Source organism: Vanacampus margaritifer, chromosome 16 (assembly GCF_051991255.1).
Source record: "Vanacampus margaritifer isolate UIUO_Vmar chromosome 16, RoL_Vmar_1.0, whole genome shotgun sequence".
Lineage (NCBI taxonomy): Eukaryota > Metazoa > Chordata > Actinopteri > Syngnathiformes > Syngnathidae > Vanacampus > Vanacampus margaritifer.
This window is the reverse complement of record NC_135447.1, coordinates 5,506,344-5,525,747: the sequence shown is the minus strand read 5'-3', so window position 1 is coordinate 5,525,747 and position 19,404 is coordinate 5,506,344. Positions and strand designations below refer to the sequence as shown.

The 19,404-nt window shown below is 38.6% G+C and overlaps 3 protein-coding genes across 15 annotated transcripts in view; 2 read left to right on the top strand and 1 right to left on the bottom strand.

The window, feature by feature from the left end:
- specc1 (sperm antigen with calponin homology and coiled-coil domains 1) overlaps positions 1-5,091 on the top strand; it is a 52,306-nt gene extending 47,215 nt beyond the window's left edge. For both annotated transcript variants that reach the window (XM_077547118.1, XM_077547119.1), the window contains 2 exons: positions 1,412-1,471; positions 3,330-5,091. In XM_077547118.1, coding sequence (XP_077403244.1) covers positions 1,412-1,471; positions 3,330-3,419 — 150 coding nt within the window. In that variant the 3' untranslated portion in view covers positions 3,420-5,091. The remainder of the gene's footprint in view (positions 1-1,411; positions 1,472-3,329) is intronic.
- zswim7 (zinc finger, SWIM-type containing 7) overlaps positions 1-19,404 on the bottom strand; it is a 78,471-nt gene that overhangs the window by 52,306 nt on the left and 6,761 nt on the right. For 9 of the 11 annotated variants that reach the window (XR_013288652.1, XR_013288650.1, XR_013288651.1 and 6 more), the window contains exons 4-5: positions 18,985-19,089; positions 16,665-16,771 (exon numbers count right to left, since the gene is read on the bottom strand). Coding sequence is in view for 7 of the 11 variants with exons in the window: in XM_077547131.1 (XP_077403257.1) it covers positions 16,665-16,771; positions 18,985-19,089 (212 nt within the window). In the remaining 4 variants the exon portion in view is untranslated. Of the gene's footprint in view, positions 1-14,582; positions 14,737-15,907; positions 16,166-16,664; positions 16,772-18,984; positions 19,090-19,404 lie in introns of those variants that run through there. The other 2 variants (XM_077547132.1, XM_077547134.1) reach the window with 2 other exon arrangements.
- Positions 5,162-16,422, top strand: adora2b (adenosine A2b receptor). 2 transcript variants are annotated; one of them, XM_077547122.1, is made up of 3 exons: positions 5,166-5,302; positions 5,369-5,800; positions 14,241-16,422. In XM_077547122.1, exons 2-3 carry the CDS (start codon positions 5,466-5,468, stop codon positions 14,959-14,961), a joined length of 1,056 nt encoding a protein of 351 aa, XP_077403248.1. In that variant the 5' UTR covers positions 5,166-5,302; positions 5,369-5,465; the 3' UTR covers positions 14,962-16,422. The 2 variants fall into 2 exon arrangements, with proteins under 2 accessions (XP_077403249.1, XP_077403248.1); XM_077547123.1 differs by having other exon boundaries at positions 5,162-5,800.

The following is a 19,404-nucleotide window of genomic DNA, read 5'->3' as shown; positions in this document are numbered from 1 at the left end:
TTTGTCTACTTTTATGTTAATTGACAAGAATATGGAAAAACTTTTTAAAAAATCTATAATGTACATTTCGAGCAGACAAAAAAGTGTGAGTTAACTATTGAATGCATGTGATTAATTCCATTAAAAAAATATATACTATATATGTATATATATGCATTTGTATACACTGTATCTGTACCTACTCTATGTATTGCACATATTGTATAGATACCGACTCCTTTGTATGCTTAGCTGGAGTCAAAAGCAGCCTGCGAGCTCCCACATTCATAAGTGAACAAATCAGTTGTTACGCATAGTTGTAATGTCACAAAGGTTACTTGTGGCTCCTTCCGAGTTCAAGTTTTGACAAGAGAATCTTTTCATAGGACCATGGTTAAGACATTGAAATAAACCCCGAGGGTAATCTATAATATTTTCTAAACTTCAATCAGCACTCATATCAGAGGAACATTTATTTTTGTTTCCGCCGTTAAACCATGCTACATACTTTCGTTATAAAGTTGGCTACAGTACTTTTGAATGCAGCATTTGTGTGTAGTTGGTCACATGGTCGGAGCAGCATACCAGTCCTGTGGCCGCCGCGTTCAAACAAAAGTCAAACACCTGCACTGATTCATCCTAAGTGACGAATGAGTCATGAGCGTTACATTAAGCCGATGACAGCGGCACGGCGCTGAATAATTCAATAGACGGGAGTTGACTTTAATAACTCTTGTTGAGTGACTTCACCCTCGGGCCCAAACAGCCAAGCAGCTCTTTCCAGTGTAATCTGTCCTTCCGCTAATCCCATTACTGCCCCTCTCGCCCTTTATCATCAGATGTTTTTTTACCCAAGATTGTAATCGATGGCCTCGACTTTTAGGGCGGGAAACAGGGCAAAAGTGCTCTTTTCCAGCCAGGCTGCATCGCAACTGATTTAATAATATCGTTAATAGTGGAGTACTTTATCATCCAAAATGGAGCCGGCATGTTTGAAGGCAAACATGATGAGTTCAGGCGCTCGCTTGCCTCCGTTTATGGGATAATCGGGGTAAGGCGGGGGACAGAGTGCAGAGCACTTTCAAATGTTATGTTTGTAACAGTGTTTGTCAAAAAATGACAACTCTTACTACAGACTGTAGGAAGTTAGTTTTTTTTTTTAATATATATAAACTTATACAGTATTACTGAAAAAACAGCTGGATTAGAATTTGAAGCAGATATTTATACTATCAGATCGGCCATAAAGTACAAAACCCAATTCCAATGTCAACCAAAGAATCTTCCAAAAATGTCATCAATGTAGCTTTTGTGTGTTTGTTTTTGACACTGATATGTGATAATACTGTCTGTTATTGTTGCAGTAAAAAAAAAAAAAAAAAGCTCTCTATGTCAAGTGTGGAAATGTGGCAGTGATTTATTTTTCCTTCAGATTCGGAATCTCACTCTGGCTTTCCAGGCCGCTGAGAGCATTGGAATCAAACCTTCCCTGGTGAGTGTGAATGACCGATTATACAGAAGGGTTTTTTCTTCAATAGATTTCACTTAAAAACAGGCATTTGTCAGATGCTTTATGGGCTATTTCCCTTCTGATTGTCCTGACTTTTTTACTTCTTTTTATTTATTTTTTTAAACATAGCTACTTTCATTGTTGCTGGATTGTCTCAGGTCTGATTAGACTCTTAAAACTACTGGGTTTTAAGTAACTCAAATTGGGTGATGTACTGTAGCTAGCCCAGCACTGGTTCCAAGAGGGAGTGAGCCAATGTTGGGTTATTTATCCACAGCGCTTTAGGTGGAGGATTTGTTTAAAAGTAGCCATACTGATGAGTTAAAGCTACCAAAAAATGGTACCAGGTTATTAGTAGATGTGGTTAAAAACAATACTAATTTTATTAGCAACATTTTCTAAGAAAAACTTTGTCATGAGACATTCGCATATGTTTGGCACAGTTTTTATACTGGATGCCCTTCTTGACGCAAACCAACCCATTTTTTTTTTTTTATCAAAATCTAAAAAAAATAATAATAATTTTTTATATGATACCCCAAATAAGGTTTTTGTTGTTGTTGTTTTTTTTTAAAGTCAAATTATAAATACATTAATTAAGTATTGATCATTAAAAATGACCAAAATGAGTTTATGCTATTAACTCATTCACTGCCATTGACGGCAAAATACGTCAAAAAATCATTTTAACTATTTCTATTAGTTTAAATTTGTTTCTACTTTTGTTAACAAGAGTATTTTTTTATTGTACTATTAGAACAGATCTAAAATGTGTGATTAATCCTGAGTTACCTAGTGAAGTCATGCGATTAATTACAATTAAAAATTGTAATCTTAAAGATTATTAAAAATTCGGGGCATCAGGCGGAAAAGTGGAAAAAAAATGTTAAACTAATAGAAATAGTTCAAAAGAATTTTTGACGTCTATAGCCGTCAATGGCAGTGAATGAGTTCAACTTAAACTGGACCGCCAGCTGTTATTTCATCATCTTACTGGTATCTTCCACACAATAACCTTGAATTCTTTTACCAAACAGTTTAGTCTGCATTTCTTTCATACCGTCCCAATCTGCCTTATCGGGGCCGCGTCTGTTTGACAGCAGAGAAGCGACCACGCTGAGTTCTAACCATGAAATGCCAGAAATGTAAAGTTTAGCTTCCATTGCTACTTCTAAAGCAAAGTTACCAGGAAGTGCACATGTTGAAGGGCCGAATTTACAAAAAAATGATTGTGTATCATCTTGCCGCCAGTGGGGAACAAGTAGATACGTTGTGATCATCCAACTACGATTTATGTCTTTTTTTTTTTTTTCTCGCGCATCTTTACATACCACCTCATCACTGTTTTGTCTCAGTGATTTAAATACAGCAGATAAATCGGTCAAACAGCTCATTTATTATGTACCTGCAAGAGGGCAAAAGGACCCTCACGAGGACTGCATAATGTGAAAGAATGTTCCATCCTGACCATAGTTCACATTTGTTGCGTGCATCTGGCCACAAGATTGGAAATGTTCTTTTTTTTTTTTCTTGTCTAACTTAATACAGTGGAACCTTTAAAAGGGAGCGCAGGAGTCTCCAATCGGATTTCGCCTGGATTTAAAATCCATTTTTCTTGTAGGAAATGTTCCAGGCTCAAACAGTCGCCATCAATAAACCTTTATTAACTCTACTGACAAGTATTTTTACTTATGTGATGTATCGAAAAAAGTTATTGCGTCATTTAAAAAAAAAAAAAAAGTGCATACCTTCATATGGAGACTACTAATCTGCAGTATTTGTGTACTTTTTTTTTTTTTTAAATAATGTGACATTGCATTCGTGTCTTTACGCTGAGCAGAACATCGAAGAGCTGATGAAGACCGACAGGCCCGACTGGCAGAGCGTCATGCAGTACGTCTCTCAGATCTACAAGTACTTTGAGACCTGACTGGCGTCTGCACGACATCCCCCCTTCCCAACCTTCCCTGCTTGGTGCCGGCCACTCGAGCTCATCCGTTGTGGAGCAGCGTTTTTTTTCTACCGCAAACACGTTAAAAAACCCACCATGCAGCCACTCAATATATTTCTACTCTCAAAAGATAAAAGTCCATTGATGAAGAGGACTGTTTAAATAGCAAATTCTAATTAAACCAGGTAATGGTCCATATATGGGGAAAAGTCACCTTTTAGTCTCTTCTAAAAGTTATTCAAAGTGTTCCATGACTTTCAAATGTGTCAAATGAGATGCAGTATGTTCAAAGTGTACACGAGTCATGACAAATGTGTGTGATGTTGCTTTAAAAGTGTCCATTTGTGCTTGTTGTAAACAAGATGGATCGCTGGAGATTGAGTGCTTCTACTTCCCAACTTGACAACCATTAAGGAATTCTTAGTAGAATTATTTTGTCATCAAAAGTGCATTCTATTGTGAGCCATAAAACAGCAACAATGATATGGCTGGTTGTATTTTAATATATGAAACATGTCATCCACAATAGTACATGTGTGAGATGTCATATTTTCTTATTGTTCCCAGCAACATATTGTCGCTTTGGAAGTAAAACATTATTTATTTACATGCATCCCGAGGAGTAAAACGTGGACAAACATTTGTGAAGTTTTAAGAGCTGTTGCATTAATAAAAGGATTGTCGATTTTTATTCATTATTAACACTCTTTTTAAGCAGTTTGTCCCAAAGGTGAGAAGGGCCAAATTGGCTCCCAGTTCAGCTGATGGTCATAGAAATTAGATACTTGATGACTGTCAATCAGGCACACGCTTTTTCTCAGCAGGTGGTGAAATTACACATGCTGCACTTTTTTTTAATTTTATTTATTAGGGCAGGAACGGCAAACATATTCATTTTTTCTCAACAGGTGGTGAAATAAAAAAATGCTGCACTTATGTAGAAGTACAAATAATAATTATTATATATTATACATTTATTTTATTATTAATATATATTACATTTTATTCTAATTAGTTAAAAAAAAATAGCTCTTGACAAACTATGAAACCAATGTGTTCCCAAAGCTTTGCCAACAAACAAACAAAAAATGCTAATTTAGCTAACAAGTAGAAAAAGAAACACACCGTACCTCTACTAATTTATTTGGTTTTATTGCGGAAGTAAAAAAAAGAAAAGAAAAAAGTAAGCCTCTGTCAACTAAGTAAAGATTAGAAAGTACAGATATTGGAGAAATAAAATATACACCGCCTTCTTGAACGTTCTTTGGGGTTCGTCAGAGGCACTTTGAATGACAGCAGGTGTGTACTGCTTCCCATTTAAAATGCGTTTGAATGACGTAATTCCGAACGGTCAGCCAGGTTCACACTTGTCCTGTACCTCATTATCCTTCCTCTTAAAAATATGTATTCGTTTCAATAGTTGGACAAGTTGGGTCACATTAGTAGTGGAAAAGATGCATATGAAGTATCTTGATCATGGAATCACTTTTCATGATGTTTGTCCGTAAAGAAGTTTTGTGTCACGCGGATGAGAGCGTGTACACTCAACGTGGAGCGCGTGTTTGATCCGTGCGTAATTACGCACGGCTTGTAGGTGGCGCTGTAGCTTGGGATTCCTCTCTTATCTCTAGACTGAGAAGTGCGCTTTTAGTGTGTGTCGCGTAAGAGAGAGAGCGAGAGGGAGAGGGGGGGGGGGGGGGGCGTGGTTTGTACGAAAATGTCACCATTCGCCCACGCTCGTGTTCCTCCTCGACTTGAAAAGTGCTGTCAGTGGCGAAAGTTGCGCCCACTCGTGGAAAGTCTTCACTCGGCGGCCACTCGTGGCGTGGACGCGCCGTCGGACGATGCACAGCTTTGCAAAGGTAATAAAAGCAGCAAACGAGCGCATGAAAGCTTGTTAATAATGCTTCTTTTTTCCTTCCTTCCAGATGGGCAATTTAGCAGCTCGCGCTTGTGGACTATTATTGGATGCCAACCAAATGACGTAATTGCGCCCTGACTGGAGACTTGTTGGAGCTCAGAAGAATGAATGACGACGGACTGAGGACGTTGTACATCGTCATTGAAGTGGTCATTGCTCTCTTCTCCATCTCCGGCAACGTTCTGGTGTGCTGGGCCGTGGCCATCAACACCACCCTGAAGAACGCCACCAACTATTTCCTGGTGTCTTTGGCCGTGGCCGACATCCTGGTGGGATGCCTGGCCATCCCTTTTGCTATCACCATCAGCATCGGCATCCGACTGGACTTCTACGGCTGCCTCTTCCTGGCCTGCTTCGTCTTGGTTCTCACCCAGAGCTCCATCTTCAGTCTGCTTGCCATCGCCATCGACAGATACCTGGCGGTTAAAATCCCTCTCAGGTGAGCAAACGCCACCATGTGGAGTGGATTCATTTGCCCCATCCTCGTTCTTCTTCTATGCATTTATATTAATCCGGGATGTATCCACTAGTACTTTGGATACTGATAACCCCTACCCCCCCTAAAAAAAAAACAAGGACGTATATATCCCAATATAGCGGGTTTTAAAATAAAATAATGGCATGAAATCAACTGCAATTTTCAATTTTTTTTATTTCAAATTTTGAGCTAGGTAGGTACCAGGTATCAGTATCAGACTGACCCCAGGCCTTACTTCAAGGTATTGGTACTCACGACGGCAACCGATACCAGTATCGGCCGCCTTTATGGATTTTTAAGGGTCAGGAACTAGAAATGACAAATTACAATGATACACAATTGCGACAAATGTCGTGCAATATAAAGGAAAATGCTATATTGGGATATGTAGATATTTATTTAAAATGACCTGTCCATGTTTTTTTTAGGGTAATTTGATGTATCAAAAGTACTAGTGGTATCGGTACTTGGTATCGGTGACTACTCAAGAGTTTCGATACTCGCACTGGTATCAAACGTCCCTACTCAAAACTGTAAGGCAGATGTTCTAACAACCACAAGCTCACTATGCCGCCCAAGAATTAAATTTCCTATAGTGTTTTCTTTTCTGTGGATCCTTAATAGAATGATGCAACTAATTCAATGTGATTAATCATATTAAAAAATAGCAATGTACCATTCATTAGCATTAATTAAGGGCTGACAACTAGTCCAGGATGTCCGTCTCTCCAAAGCATGTGTGGCTACATATTGGATAAGTAAAAAAAAAAAAAAAAGAAAAGTTTAGCATAAAGTAGCACTGAAGCTGTTTTTTTTTTTTTAACATTTCCTAGCCTTATTTCTGTGAAAAGTGACGTGAAATGAAAGTTAAGTGAATATGGGTGTGGTCGGTGTTCATTGGCAACATGTTATTTGTGCAAAGAGACTGTTGCACTAGTTTGCCGTTCCTGCCCTCATAAATGTGCTGGAAAACTCTAAAATTGGTAGCTGAGGAGCATAAATGCTTAAATCATTTTTGGAGAAAAAAAAAACAACAACAAACAAAACAGAAAAAGACATCCAGCCACCTTGATTCAAGCGCCGCGGATTCCGATGATTGAGCCACCTTGTGTCACATCAGCCTTCAGTTTTGCTGCGCTCACTGTTCTCAGATCGCAAATCTGCATATATTAACTCAAGTCAAAGATGTCTGAATGAACGAGCGCTTGATGAGGAGATCGCATGAACATCAGTCGCGTACATTTGAAAGCGATACAAGTTGGCTGCGCCCTCCCGTGGGGCTCTTTGACTGAGATGTGTTGTCATTTACGTTAGCCTCAAACGTCAGCAGGGGAGGACATTTTCGTGCGTTGGGAGGAAAGTCGTCTGCCTGCCAACTTTGCGGCTCACAAATGTGTCCAATTGTGGCCTTGGGAATTGAACACAATCCTTTCCACCAAAATATTTGACCTTTCATTTGTTTGCGTATTAGATGAGGGATATGAAAGAAATGGAATTGAAACACACTCTTGCCACACGCCTTGTTCGTAAACAAACACAGTGGAGCTCAGCTTCTGGCTTGCGGGCATCATGGCTATTGAAGTGCTTTTGGCACAACATCAAACTTGGGATCTCATTCGACATGGAATCGCGCCAATGTGAATATCAGTCATGTGATACAATAGCTTCCAGTGGCATTACAATAACGATAAAACCAACGCAATAATGAATACCAAACACACACAAATCCCCAAAACAATCACATCAAACATGATAAAACGAGATCAAATACTGGAAGGCAAGGGAGTGAGGAAAGTCAGCTGATGCTTTACTGCTTTGTCTCTCCAGGCCATGACATCACGTCAAAACTAATAAACATAACTAGGTTAGCATCAATGCTAATGCTAACGTCACATGAGGGCTAGTCGGGCACATCATGACCTAACCATTGTTGAGCCAAGACAAATATTCTACATCAGGAAAATCTCACGGCACACCCTCAAGTATAAATAGTATATAATAAATAAAATATGGTCTCATTTGTCAATTTTGCGCCTGATTGGTTCAACAAAAAAATGTTATTCTGCTCTACGACTGGCAACAGGTGGATACACAATAAGTGGAATATTTCCCAAATCCTTCAGCCTAACTTCCCATAGACTTTCCGGAAATTTACCGGAAATTATCCACCCCGTTAACCCCGCTCACAACAGACACACTTGCTCCATATAATAGCCATGATAGGATGTTAAGTGGGTTCTGAAAGACCTCCCGCCCCCTCGCCACATGTCCACTAATAAGATCAGCGCGGCTCAAATGAGTAAATGATGCTTATGTGGCTCGCAGTCTGTGCATGTTTGTATGTGTCTGCAGCTATTTGGGGTACGGATTCGCTCTTAGATAAAGTGTTTTTACAGATGGTTGTAGTGGAAGCAAAAGGCCCGGCCGGGCCAGATGTTTTCAGCCTCTTGGGACAGGCGACACGCACACAAACACGCACACTCAACACTCTCCTTGGGGCCCCGTTCGTCTTCCCGTTTTGCATCACGTACAAAAACAACAAAAAAACCTGTTGCTCTTCTGTCTTGTTGCATAGTTTAAATACCATATATATATCTAGATATAAAAATATATGTATGCTTTTTTTTTTTTTTTTTTTTAATCTCACAGCACCACTGTAGACAAGGGATTGAAATAACGATGATGTCATCTCAATTTACTCACAAATTGACTTGCTAGACATGCAAAGATATAATTCAACCAATCAGGGTCTTTCTTTCCTTTTTAAACAAATTTTTTTTTTCTGGCAATTGCATTTGCTGAATTACAAAAAAAATATATGTCAAAAATAACCCAAGTATGGGTCAAAATTGGATCGATCCTCTACTTGGGTCAATTTGACCCAACTTTCTGGGTTGTTTTACACTAAAAGACCAATTTCTTGACTCAAACTTTATGGGTCAATTTGACCCAAGTTTATGGGTCAATTTGACCCAAGTTTATGGGTCAATTTGACCCAAATTTGAGTCAAGAAATGAGTCTTTTAGTGTAAAACAACCCAGAAAGTTGGGTCTAATTGACCCATAACCCAGAAAGTTGGGTCAAATTGACCCATAAAGTGGATCGGTCCATTTTTTTTTTAATCCATGATTGGGTTACTTTTGACCCAACTGTTTTTAGAGTGTACTGTAATTACTCTGGCACCATCTTGTGACATATTGGTGCTACGAAACTATGTTGAAGTGAGTTGAGGAGTTTCATTCAGACATGTAGTGCTTTGTTGCCATTTTATGGGTATTCTGAATTTTTTTAAGTGTTTGGTTGCAGATTTTCACTATTTGGGATTATTGGTAGTTTACTATAATCCATAATGTAGTCCTTCTGACCGCTGTACCTGTCCTTTTACTACTCAATTCAATAACTTTATTGCAATCGTGAACAGTTCCAGGACACAAAAGACCAAAGTCATCGGAGTTAGGTGCCACTCCAGCTAACCTGCAATTCTAATAAGGAATAAGTGCCACAGAAAATGGATGGATTTGCTATAAAAGGATGTCTTTAAGTAGTGAAAAGAGTCCGAAACAGCCGTCGAGTAACATCTTGTTGGTATTTTGGATTGTGGAATATTTTTGTGTGTTGGGCAAACACCGAATTGAATTCGTATGAGGATGTACACAAGGATGATATTTACTTTCCTACCCCGCTTGATTCTTAATGCTCACTGAAGCATGAAGGCTGGCCAAATTGTCTACAGTGTATTGTGTACATGTACTTTAAAAAAAAACATGATTAGTGTTTTAAAGGGGTGGAAAATTTCGGAATTCACAATGGGTAGTTTTAGAAATACGCCAAAGTGTTGTATTATGGGAATTTGCTATCGTACATTTTGTTCATCTCAATTTGTTTACAGGCTTAGTGAAACAAAATCAAGATTGGTGTGTGTGAGGCCTGGAGAGCTTCCTGGCCTCAGGCTGTGGAAGTATGTTAATGGTTTAAAAAAAAAAAAGAAAGAAAAGAAAACAGCAAAGATGGATGCCAGCGAGCTGTTGTCATGCCACAGCTAATCCGCTCACCAATGCGACTGGCCGGCCACTCCCTGAGAGAGCTTGCGAGGGTTTGGGGGGGGGTTTGCCGCGTACAAGCTTGACCAAGCGAGCAGGAGATAGAGACGAACAGGTGCATAGAAGCTTCTGAGGCAAATGTGGTGTATAATTCATGTCCCTCGCCTGGGGGCCACGCACATTTTTAGCGTGTGAGGTGGGGGTGTTGTTGGCCATGGGGCAGAACTCACACGACGCACGGGTCCCGACTACAGGGCTTATTTGCAGCTATTTAAAAGCACACATGGGACTCAAACGAGCTAATAATTGACAGCCTGGCTAAAGGCAAAACTTCCTGAAGGCACTTTTTTTTTTTTTTTTTTTACATTTACTTCTGCTCAAGTCATTTTTTTTCACACCCTTTCTTTATCTGAGGTTTGTTTAAACTGCCACTCACTTGAGCACAAATTAGAAAAAAAAAAAATCAGCTATGTGCTACGATACAATTCGCTCCCAGGGTCATAAGTATGTCTTAAACGCTATGAAAACTTAAACAAGTAAATATCATAGCGCCCTATAGTTTTCTACAGTAATTAAACCTTTCCAAAATTTTCAAAATAACTGAAATGTTAAACTTTCACGTATCTTTGTTTTACTTTCAAACAAAAACAACAGATGCAGAGAGTTTCCTAGGATCAGCAGCATTTCTTATAAAGTTAATTGAAATTCTCACACGCACAAAAAAAAAGGCTGATACTGATATTCGTTAAAATGCCTAATATCGGCATCGATAATCGACCAATCCCTACCAGGAACTATTTATAACAAATTGAATGGCTGTGTTACTTTAGCTAATGCTAAATGCTATCTTGGTTGACAGTTCAACAGCCCTAAACAAAGCAATGCACTCACCATCATCAAACGTTTTTTTCGCTCAGTCCCGGAAGCTAATGGAAATTTGCTCGCAAACATTGTAAATATGTCGCCAGAAAATCTCACCTTGCATTGGGTCTGACCGGCGGCCGCAGAATTAGGCTAGTAGGACTACCTTTCGCATGATTCTTAGACACAGAAGTTGGAAGTAGTATGACAAAAACACACCTGCTACATGATTATGTGTATATTGAACAGTGTGATGGTATTGAGTAGTACAGTATAACTACTCAACTACTATTCGGGTCAACGTCATCTCTTGGGAAGCTGCGGAGGTCATAAGGATTGTTTGGCGCTTACGTGTGTGTCGGCATGTGTGTGTCTCATTAAGCATGAGGTCACGTCAGGAAACAGCCTGTGGGCTTCAGAGGATGCCGCCGAGCGGGACACGCCATTTGTCCTTTGAGTACCCGCTGAGCGAGAATAATCTGCTTCATTAGCCTCTTTTGTTCCCACATGCAACGAGCCTTGCTCCTTGGCGACACGAATTTAAAACACAACAAGGTGGGAGACAAACTGAGCGAATTCACCTCGAAAATGGAAATGAGACAGAATGCAAATCAAAAAGGCAAAGTTGAAAAGTCATCCAGGATTTAGTCTTTAAGATTGTTGTTTATGTAACTATTTTTAAAATATATTTTTTAAAGCTCATAAAGAAACAGCAGGATACACTCAATGTGAATTAAGGCTGGACACATTTTTTTTGCACCTACTGAGGATTAGGTCACATTTTGTTGCCGGTCCCCAGCCCATTCCGGCCCCAAGCTAGCAAGGACACACGTGTAGCAAATCCATCCATTTTCTATAGTGCTTATCCGCTTTAGGGTCAAAGGTGAGCTGGCGCTTATCCTAGCCTACTTAACATAGTGCACATTTAGACAAACAACCATTCACACGCAACTTCTCACCAACGGACAATTCAAAAGAGTCTTCCATGAACCCAACATGCGTGTTTTTGAAATGCGGGAGGATGCCGGAGTACCCCGGGAGAAAATCCCGCAAGCGCGGGTAGAACATATCAGGAAGTCCAGAACGACAATGGAAACCTGAACTTTAAAAGGAACCCCGACTGTAATGACAAGTTTGCTCTATATTATTGATTTGGTTGTAACGAACATAACTATGATATTCATTTTTCCAAAATCATTTTCAGTTTAATACATTGCGTAGAAACTTTATTTGGACGTACGCCGCCATTGTTATATACTTTTGTTCCGAGGTGTGCGTCTCTCATACAATATCAATGGAATGTGGGTGCGTGACGTCTTCAGTATGTTAACGTTCCAATGTGTGTGCGTGAATGTGCATGTTTCTTGAATGGACAGTAAGATACTTTTAGTGTATGTTGATTATGGTTAACTTCCACATTTCTTGACCGATTCCAGTCGTTTAAATTTTAAACTGTTCAGCTCATTTACAAGAGTCAGCAGTCCCATTCAAAATTTCCGCGGGAATTTTTCTAGTTTACGTCGCAATGCATGTGTAGCGTTCTCCGTATCAAAACTCTCCAATGTAGTTTAGGTGAACGGTATGGGAATTTTTTTTTTTTTTTTTACACACACACACACACACCAAAAAAAAAAAAGAAAGAGAGAACAATGATGATGACGACATGTCAACTGATCAATACTGAGCTCTCCCCAGAAAAAAGAAAAAAAAACTCTCCAATGTAAATAACAATGTACGTCTAAATAAAGTTTCTACAAAATGTATTAAACTGGCAATGATTTTTGAAAAATGAATCTCATAGTTATGTTAGTAACAACCAAATTAAATTATAGAGCAAATATGTCATTACAGTCGGGGTTCCTTTTAAGAACTGTGAGGCCAAAGTACTAAAACACAAGTTTCTCTAAACAGGATCTGTTTGGCAAACCAATCAGTTCAAAGCCTGCTAACACCAAACTCCTTGAGCAGGCATTCGTGCAAAGGTAGAGAAAATTGATAATTGAGCCAGAGGACGCCACTGCGTGATCAAGTTTTAGTCATTAAGTTGTTCAAAGCCTACAAGCAGAACATTATGATGCTCGTGTTTAAATGTGTGAATCACTCACACAGCTTTACAAAACCACCCTCAGCTATTGGAAAACTTGCGGTTCAATGACGCATCTGTTTCATCACTTTGGTTGGGTAAAACTGATGCAACTAGTTAGTTTCAAAATTGGGGAAATCAAACCCAGCAGAATTTCTTGAGCTGCTGGTTTGGTGTGCCGTGACAACGGGCTGACTGGACCGTTTATCTACCAAAATCAATATGAATTCCCAATGCACGGGCAAGTGAATTATTAGCTTATAAAATCTAGAAGCCTAAAATGTGAAATTCTATGCAAAAAAACATGGCGGTTCACAGTAAATTAAATCTGACAAAAGTAATAATAAATACAAATTTAATGAAAATCAGATGGTACTTTTAAATTGTGGTTTAACAGAATTACTTTAAAAACAAAAAGGAACATACACATGAAACAGGCAAACTTTGCTGTCAAGAGCCATTTTAGGTCAAATAAATAAAAAAATCTGCCTGGCGCCGCAAAACCCTTGAACATTGTGATGAACAAAACTGTGTTAGTCTAATGTACTGAGGGCCCAATAGCTAATTAGAGCTGCACCATAACAAAATATGCAGCATCCAATACTTTGAGATTTATTTTCTTATGCCTTTCATCTTCAGTTTGTGGATTTTTTGTGTGTGGAATTTTTCCGACTTCGTTTTTTATACATTGTTAGACTTTTCTGCCTTCCTGTCTGACATTTTTATGAACATATGGTCATTTTCTGCCTGTGTTCATCCTGTTTTGGACAGTTTATGGCTATTTTTTGACGTTTGGTGTCTGACTTTTTGCTATCAATTTTCTGTCATTTTTGGTAATTTTGTGGTCATTTGGGGGATTTCTGCTTTTGGACATATTATAGATACTTTTTAAAGTTTTCTTTTCTGTCTTAAAAAATAATTCTGCCTTTTTGTGTGGCAATTTTGTGTATATTATAAGGTCATTTTTAGGATTTATTTTGTTTTTGGGACATTTTATTGTTACTTTTGATTGTTTTCTGACTTTTTTTGTGACAAAGACATTTTTATGGTAATTTTCTGCCTTTTGTTTTTGAACATTTTTTAAAAATACATTGTCTTACTTTCTTGGCAATTTTGTGTGCATTATATGGTACTGTTCTGCTTTTCCTCTTCATCAACCTTTTGTCTCCCATTTTCTGAGAACTTACACATTTTGACTGACATTTTATGAATATTTAATTCTTAATTTTGTATCTGATTAATTGATTTAAATAATATTTTATCTAAAAATTTAAAATATGTAAAAAAAAATTAATTAGTTTTTTTTTTTTTTTTAAAGAGGTCCATAGGAGAGGGACTAAAGAGCCACAGGTTGCAGACCACGGTCTTAGGAATACAAAAATAAGTAAATCTGTCTTGTTTTTGTTGTTAAATGCAGGTACAAAGAGTTGATGACAGGAAAGACGGCCAGAGAGATCATCGCTATTTTATGGATCCTGTCCTTTGTCATCGGGCTGGTCCCTTTCTTCGGTTGGAACGTCAAACACTCGAGTTGCGGGAATGTCAACTCCACAGCGGACAACACTATGAACGGGCCGAAAGGCGGACACTTACGACTCCTCAGTTGCAAGCTCAAGTGTTTCTTTGAGAGCGTGGTGGACATGGAGTACATGGTCTACTTTAACTTCTTCGTGTGCGTGCTACTCCCGCTCCTCATCATGCTGGGCATCTACATGAAGATCTTCACGGTGGCCAGGATGCAGCTGAGGCAGATCGAGCTCAAGTGCGTGTCCAACGGCGGCGACAACCACCACCGCGGCCTGCTGCAGCGGGAGATCCGCGCCGCCAAGTCGCTGTCCATCATCGTGGGGCTCTTCGCCATCTGCTGGCTGCCCGTCCACATCCTCAACTGCCTCACGCTCTTCTACGAGGATCTGCACAAGCCCAAAGTGGTCATGTACGTGGCCATCATTCTGTCCCACGCCAACTCGGCCGTCAACCCCGTCATCTACGCCTACCGCATCCAGGACTTCCGCAACACCTTCCGCAAGATCCTGGAGCGGCACGTGCTGTGCCGCAGAGAGGAGCTCTATGTCGGCTCCAACGGCAGCAGGCGCACCAGAGACCAGATCAACATGACGATAGATCCCCTGCTATAGATTCGCCACTATTTCCACTGAATGATGTTTACACAAGCAGGGTATGATGTCAAACACGCCTTAAGGGGTCAGAGGTAACTTTTATAACGTGAAGGATTTGTTGAGTAACGCTAACTGGATGTGTAGGACTGTGAACGGGACCCAAACTTTGAAACATTCGAAAACGCTATTTATCGTTCTGCATAAGCCCTGATAGAACTGCAACAGTCCTTTTTTTTTTTTTATACTGCCAAGTGTTTATTTATTACAGTGATGTATCTTTGTTAATGTGAATATGAAAAGTCTCTTGTGGTTATTTCTGACCCCGCCTGACGCCCTTCAGCAGTGTTTCTGTTTGTTAAATTGAATGCCTTAACACTGAGAATAGTAGTGTCAAAGGTCAATTTGTTCAAAAGGAAAAATGTGGGTATCCTGCACCATGACTTTTGGAATGAGTGCTACTATTTCAAGTGACACAACATTTCCAAGACTTTCACTGGGAAGTAAGCTGCATGATTGTGGAAAAATTCAGAAATGATCGTTTGACACGAGAGTGGCCAATTTAATTCTAACAGTAGTTTTATACAGTAAATCAAATAAACATTTCGGTCCAAATTGAAAGGTCTCATTCTTGAGTTCCCTTCCCCCTATTCTAAAATTTTCCTTCTGTGTAAAAGTGAATGGGAATATTTGTGTTCTGTATCTCTCGAACCATAATCTCTTCCAGTGTTTTAACATTTGTGTGATTTCCAGCTAAAAGATACCCCCATTCAACAAATTTTAAAAAGTAATATCGTCAAAATGTTAAACTGGATTTTGCAGGTTTTACAAGCTTAAAAATAATCATTTTCATGAAATAAATGTATCAAGATTATGCTATGAGGTTATAAACTAACCGGCATTTTCCCCCCCCCTAATTTCATTAAGTCGTGTTAATGAAGTATAATCAGATAAATGAGAAATTACGTGAAAGTGAAGCAGGGAACGCTAATGAGTTTATTGACCTGTCCGTTTTCAAAGTGAACTTTTTTTTTGCATGTGCCTAATTGCGTTCCAACTATTTTCAAATATAAGGAAAAATGTCTGTTACATGACAGGAACTCCAGCGCTGTTGAATCAAGAAGGTCACAACGAAGTAGATGAAAATGATAGTGCGCTTGCTTGGGTGGTTCCAAACATGAACGCGACTCCCCTTCTTTGTGCGCCACCCGACTGATCTCAAGGGCTAAATAAATACAGGAGTGTGACAACATTCGGATGGAGACATCTATACTGTAACTACACTGTAATGTTGTGTTGTCTTAGTTGACTGATGTGTTACAAGATATTTATGGGAGTTTTTTTGTGACATAACCAATAAGTACTATCCTGACCTTGAGCATCTGTCGCTTTTTTTTGTCATTATTCAACTTTTCAGTCAGGTGCAATCTGTATGTATTAACGGTCAAATATTTTGTGAATAAAAGCCATGTTTATATTGTTGGTGAAAGTCATATTTATGTTGACAGATAAAAACACGCTTTTCAAAAAGGGAAAACAAACATGTACTAGCACGCAGGGTCTCAAGGTTTCCCAACGAGGAAGCTAAAAATAAATCTCAGTAAACAGATGTTTCCATGGAAACAAACTCTTTAAAAAGGAGGCCAAAAATAATGGTGGTGTCTCCAAGACTGTAAAACGAAAAAAAAAAAAAGCAAATTAATCGTGTTGCTTTGTGGACTCACAGTGACGAGGTCCCACTGAGCAGCGCTGTCATCCGCTCATCCGACACACTTTGCGTGCGAGTCACACCCGTGGCCTCGCACAGGTACACGGCCAGAATGTGTTTGCACTGCAACAAAAGAGCAAAGTCATCACGGTCACGCACGGACGGTCACGTCACGGCAGCCTTAACGACATCGGACAGTCAAGACCTCAAGTTAAATAAGCTCATGTGAGCGTCACACTGTGACAGCTCTGACTTCCCTCAAACGTTCCCCTCTTCCTTACACAATGAAAGTCTGACAGGGTCACAATATCGCGAAATTGAACTCTTTGCACACAGACTTGATGCGTTTCATCATCCTCGCTTAATTTTCTGTTGATGCAAGCTGTATTGTTATTACAGGGATGTGATTTGACCAAAGTGAAATTATCTGAAAATTTAGCCGGGGGTCTGGGGGCCGCTGGCACCCAGCTAGGTCCAACAGCATAAATTTTCAATGTATATTGAACTATCCCATATAAAATGGCAGTTTTAGTCAACTCAAAATCAGTCACATTCAAAAACATTGGACTGCCTTTGCTTTTAAAAACTATCACTGAGAATATCATCATATCTAACTAATGTGATTACTAAGTTAACACATAAATAATGTTGAAGAGTTCAAATTTCATGAACAAATAATTGTATCATGACCAAATGAAAAGTAACTCATATTAGAGCATACCACAAACGTCTTTGTTATAGCAGAAGATGTTATCTGTCGGAGTCATGTGCATACACAATGAACTACTAAAAAAAATAAAAAATAAAAATAAAAAAAATAAAATAAAAAAATCGGAATTTTTTTTTTTTTTTGGGGGGGGGGGGGGTAAAAAAAGCGGAATTCCGCGAATTAGCGGAAAAATCACATCCCTGTTATTATAGTTTGGGAGTTTTCTTTTTTTTTTAATTCATTATCACGTCGACTATAACGTTTTTATTTGTTGTTTTTTTATCTTAAAAATACTTCGTTTTGTTCTACTTTAAAAAAAAAAAAAGTGTATTACTTTTGTGCAAGATTTTAAAAACACCATGGTAAAATTAAAAAAGTAATTTTTTCACTTCTTACCTAGCATTGCGTTTCAGCTGAGTTAAATGAAAAAGCAGGTGAGGCGAGCTGAGCCATTGCAGCCAAAATTCAAACACAAAATTGTCACCGTGGAGTGTCCTTATTCCGGTTTAAAATATATCAATATAAATATACTTAAACTCACATTTAAAATCAATCCCAAAGGCTCATGTGTTAAATTATCAAAGATGAAAACAAAGGACATTTTCACTATATGTATATTATATACATTTATTAGATAATTTATATTTAATTAGTTTTGCAAATGTAAATTGTAGTTTAATTTAGTTTTCGTTTAAAAAAAATATATATTAACGAAAATATTTGGGGAATTTTAGTTCTTGTCTACTAGTGCGCTGGCTTATCTTACTAGTGAGGACAAAGAGCATACTAGTATTTTGATGAATCAGCGTACTAGTAGGATATTGAATAAATATTCAAATGACAAGCCATATAGAAAATTGACGGATGAAAAATTCATGTGAAAAAGAGGAGTCTCATAAAAAGATTGATTGATTGACTGACTCTCTAAATTTCAACTTAAGTGAGACCCAAGGGCAGTGAGATAAGCCCCTAATCAGGGTCACTACATGATTATACAGTAGGATTATTACAAGATGTCTAAAAATGTAAAGAGTCAAGACCTTTAATTAAGAGATGAATTAGCCCATATTTAGAATAATTATAAATTGTGCAACCTATTTATAAACATAAAGATTTAAAGCCCGGGGAACACTAGTTACCACGCCTTTGTTAAAATTTCTTAATTTATAATGACTAAGTATTATTAAATTGCGACATTGTTTGAATGATAATGAATCTCAACAATAATTGAGAAAGCCTGAACCAAGATTCATTAATTAAGGCTAATCACAAGTACGCTAGTCACATGCATGTAAATATGTAAGGATACAGTTTAAGTAAAAAAAATATATATATATATATATATATATATATATATATATATATATATAAATAAAGAAAAGTCACCAAGGCCGGAACAGCACAGAGTGCCATAGACCAAATAAATATGACCTGACCACAAAACATCTGTTGTACACGTTTCAACTTCTGTTTTTTTTTTGTTTGTTTTTTCAGGATGCACGCTTGGGTAACAAGACACAATGGTTGCAAGACAGCTATGCGCGTAAATAAGGTGAACTACGGCCTGCGATATATATCACATCTGCTTGTGGAAATGAATGTGTTTGTCTTCTTGTGGGAATCTCACCAGCAGGCCGTTATTCCGCCGTAGCACCGTGTAGGCAAAGGCAGGACACGGGCAGTAGTGGCAGGATGTGAAGCAAATATACAAAGTCCCTGAGTCTCCTGTGACCTGCAACAAAACCATGCAGTTGACTAAAATTGATGCAATTGACCGTCGACCAATCTCGGGAATATCCCACCTCTCCTACATAACGTAACGGATCAATGCAACTTCATATTCAGTGTATTGGCCATATTTGGATGCTCAGCGATGGCCATAGTGGAGTAGAGGATGAGTGAACAGAGTAGAAGTATGGAAAGGCAGGAAGAAAAACAGGTTTTATTGCATCCCAGTGGCCCCCAAACTCCAGGCATGGCTGAATGTCGAGAATAAAAATAACTCAAAAAGCAAGCTTGGAACTTGAACTGATTATTTTTGAATGAG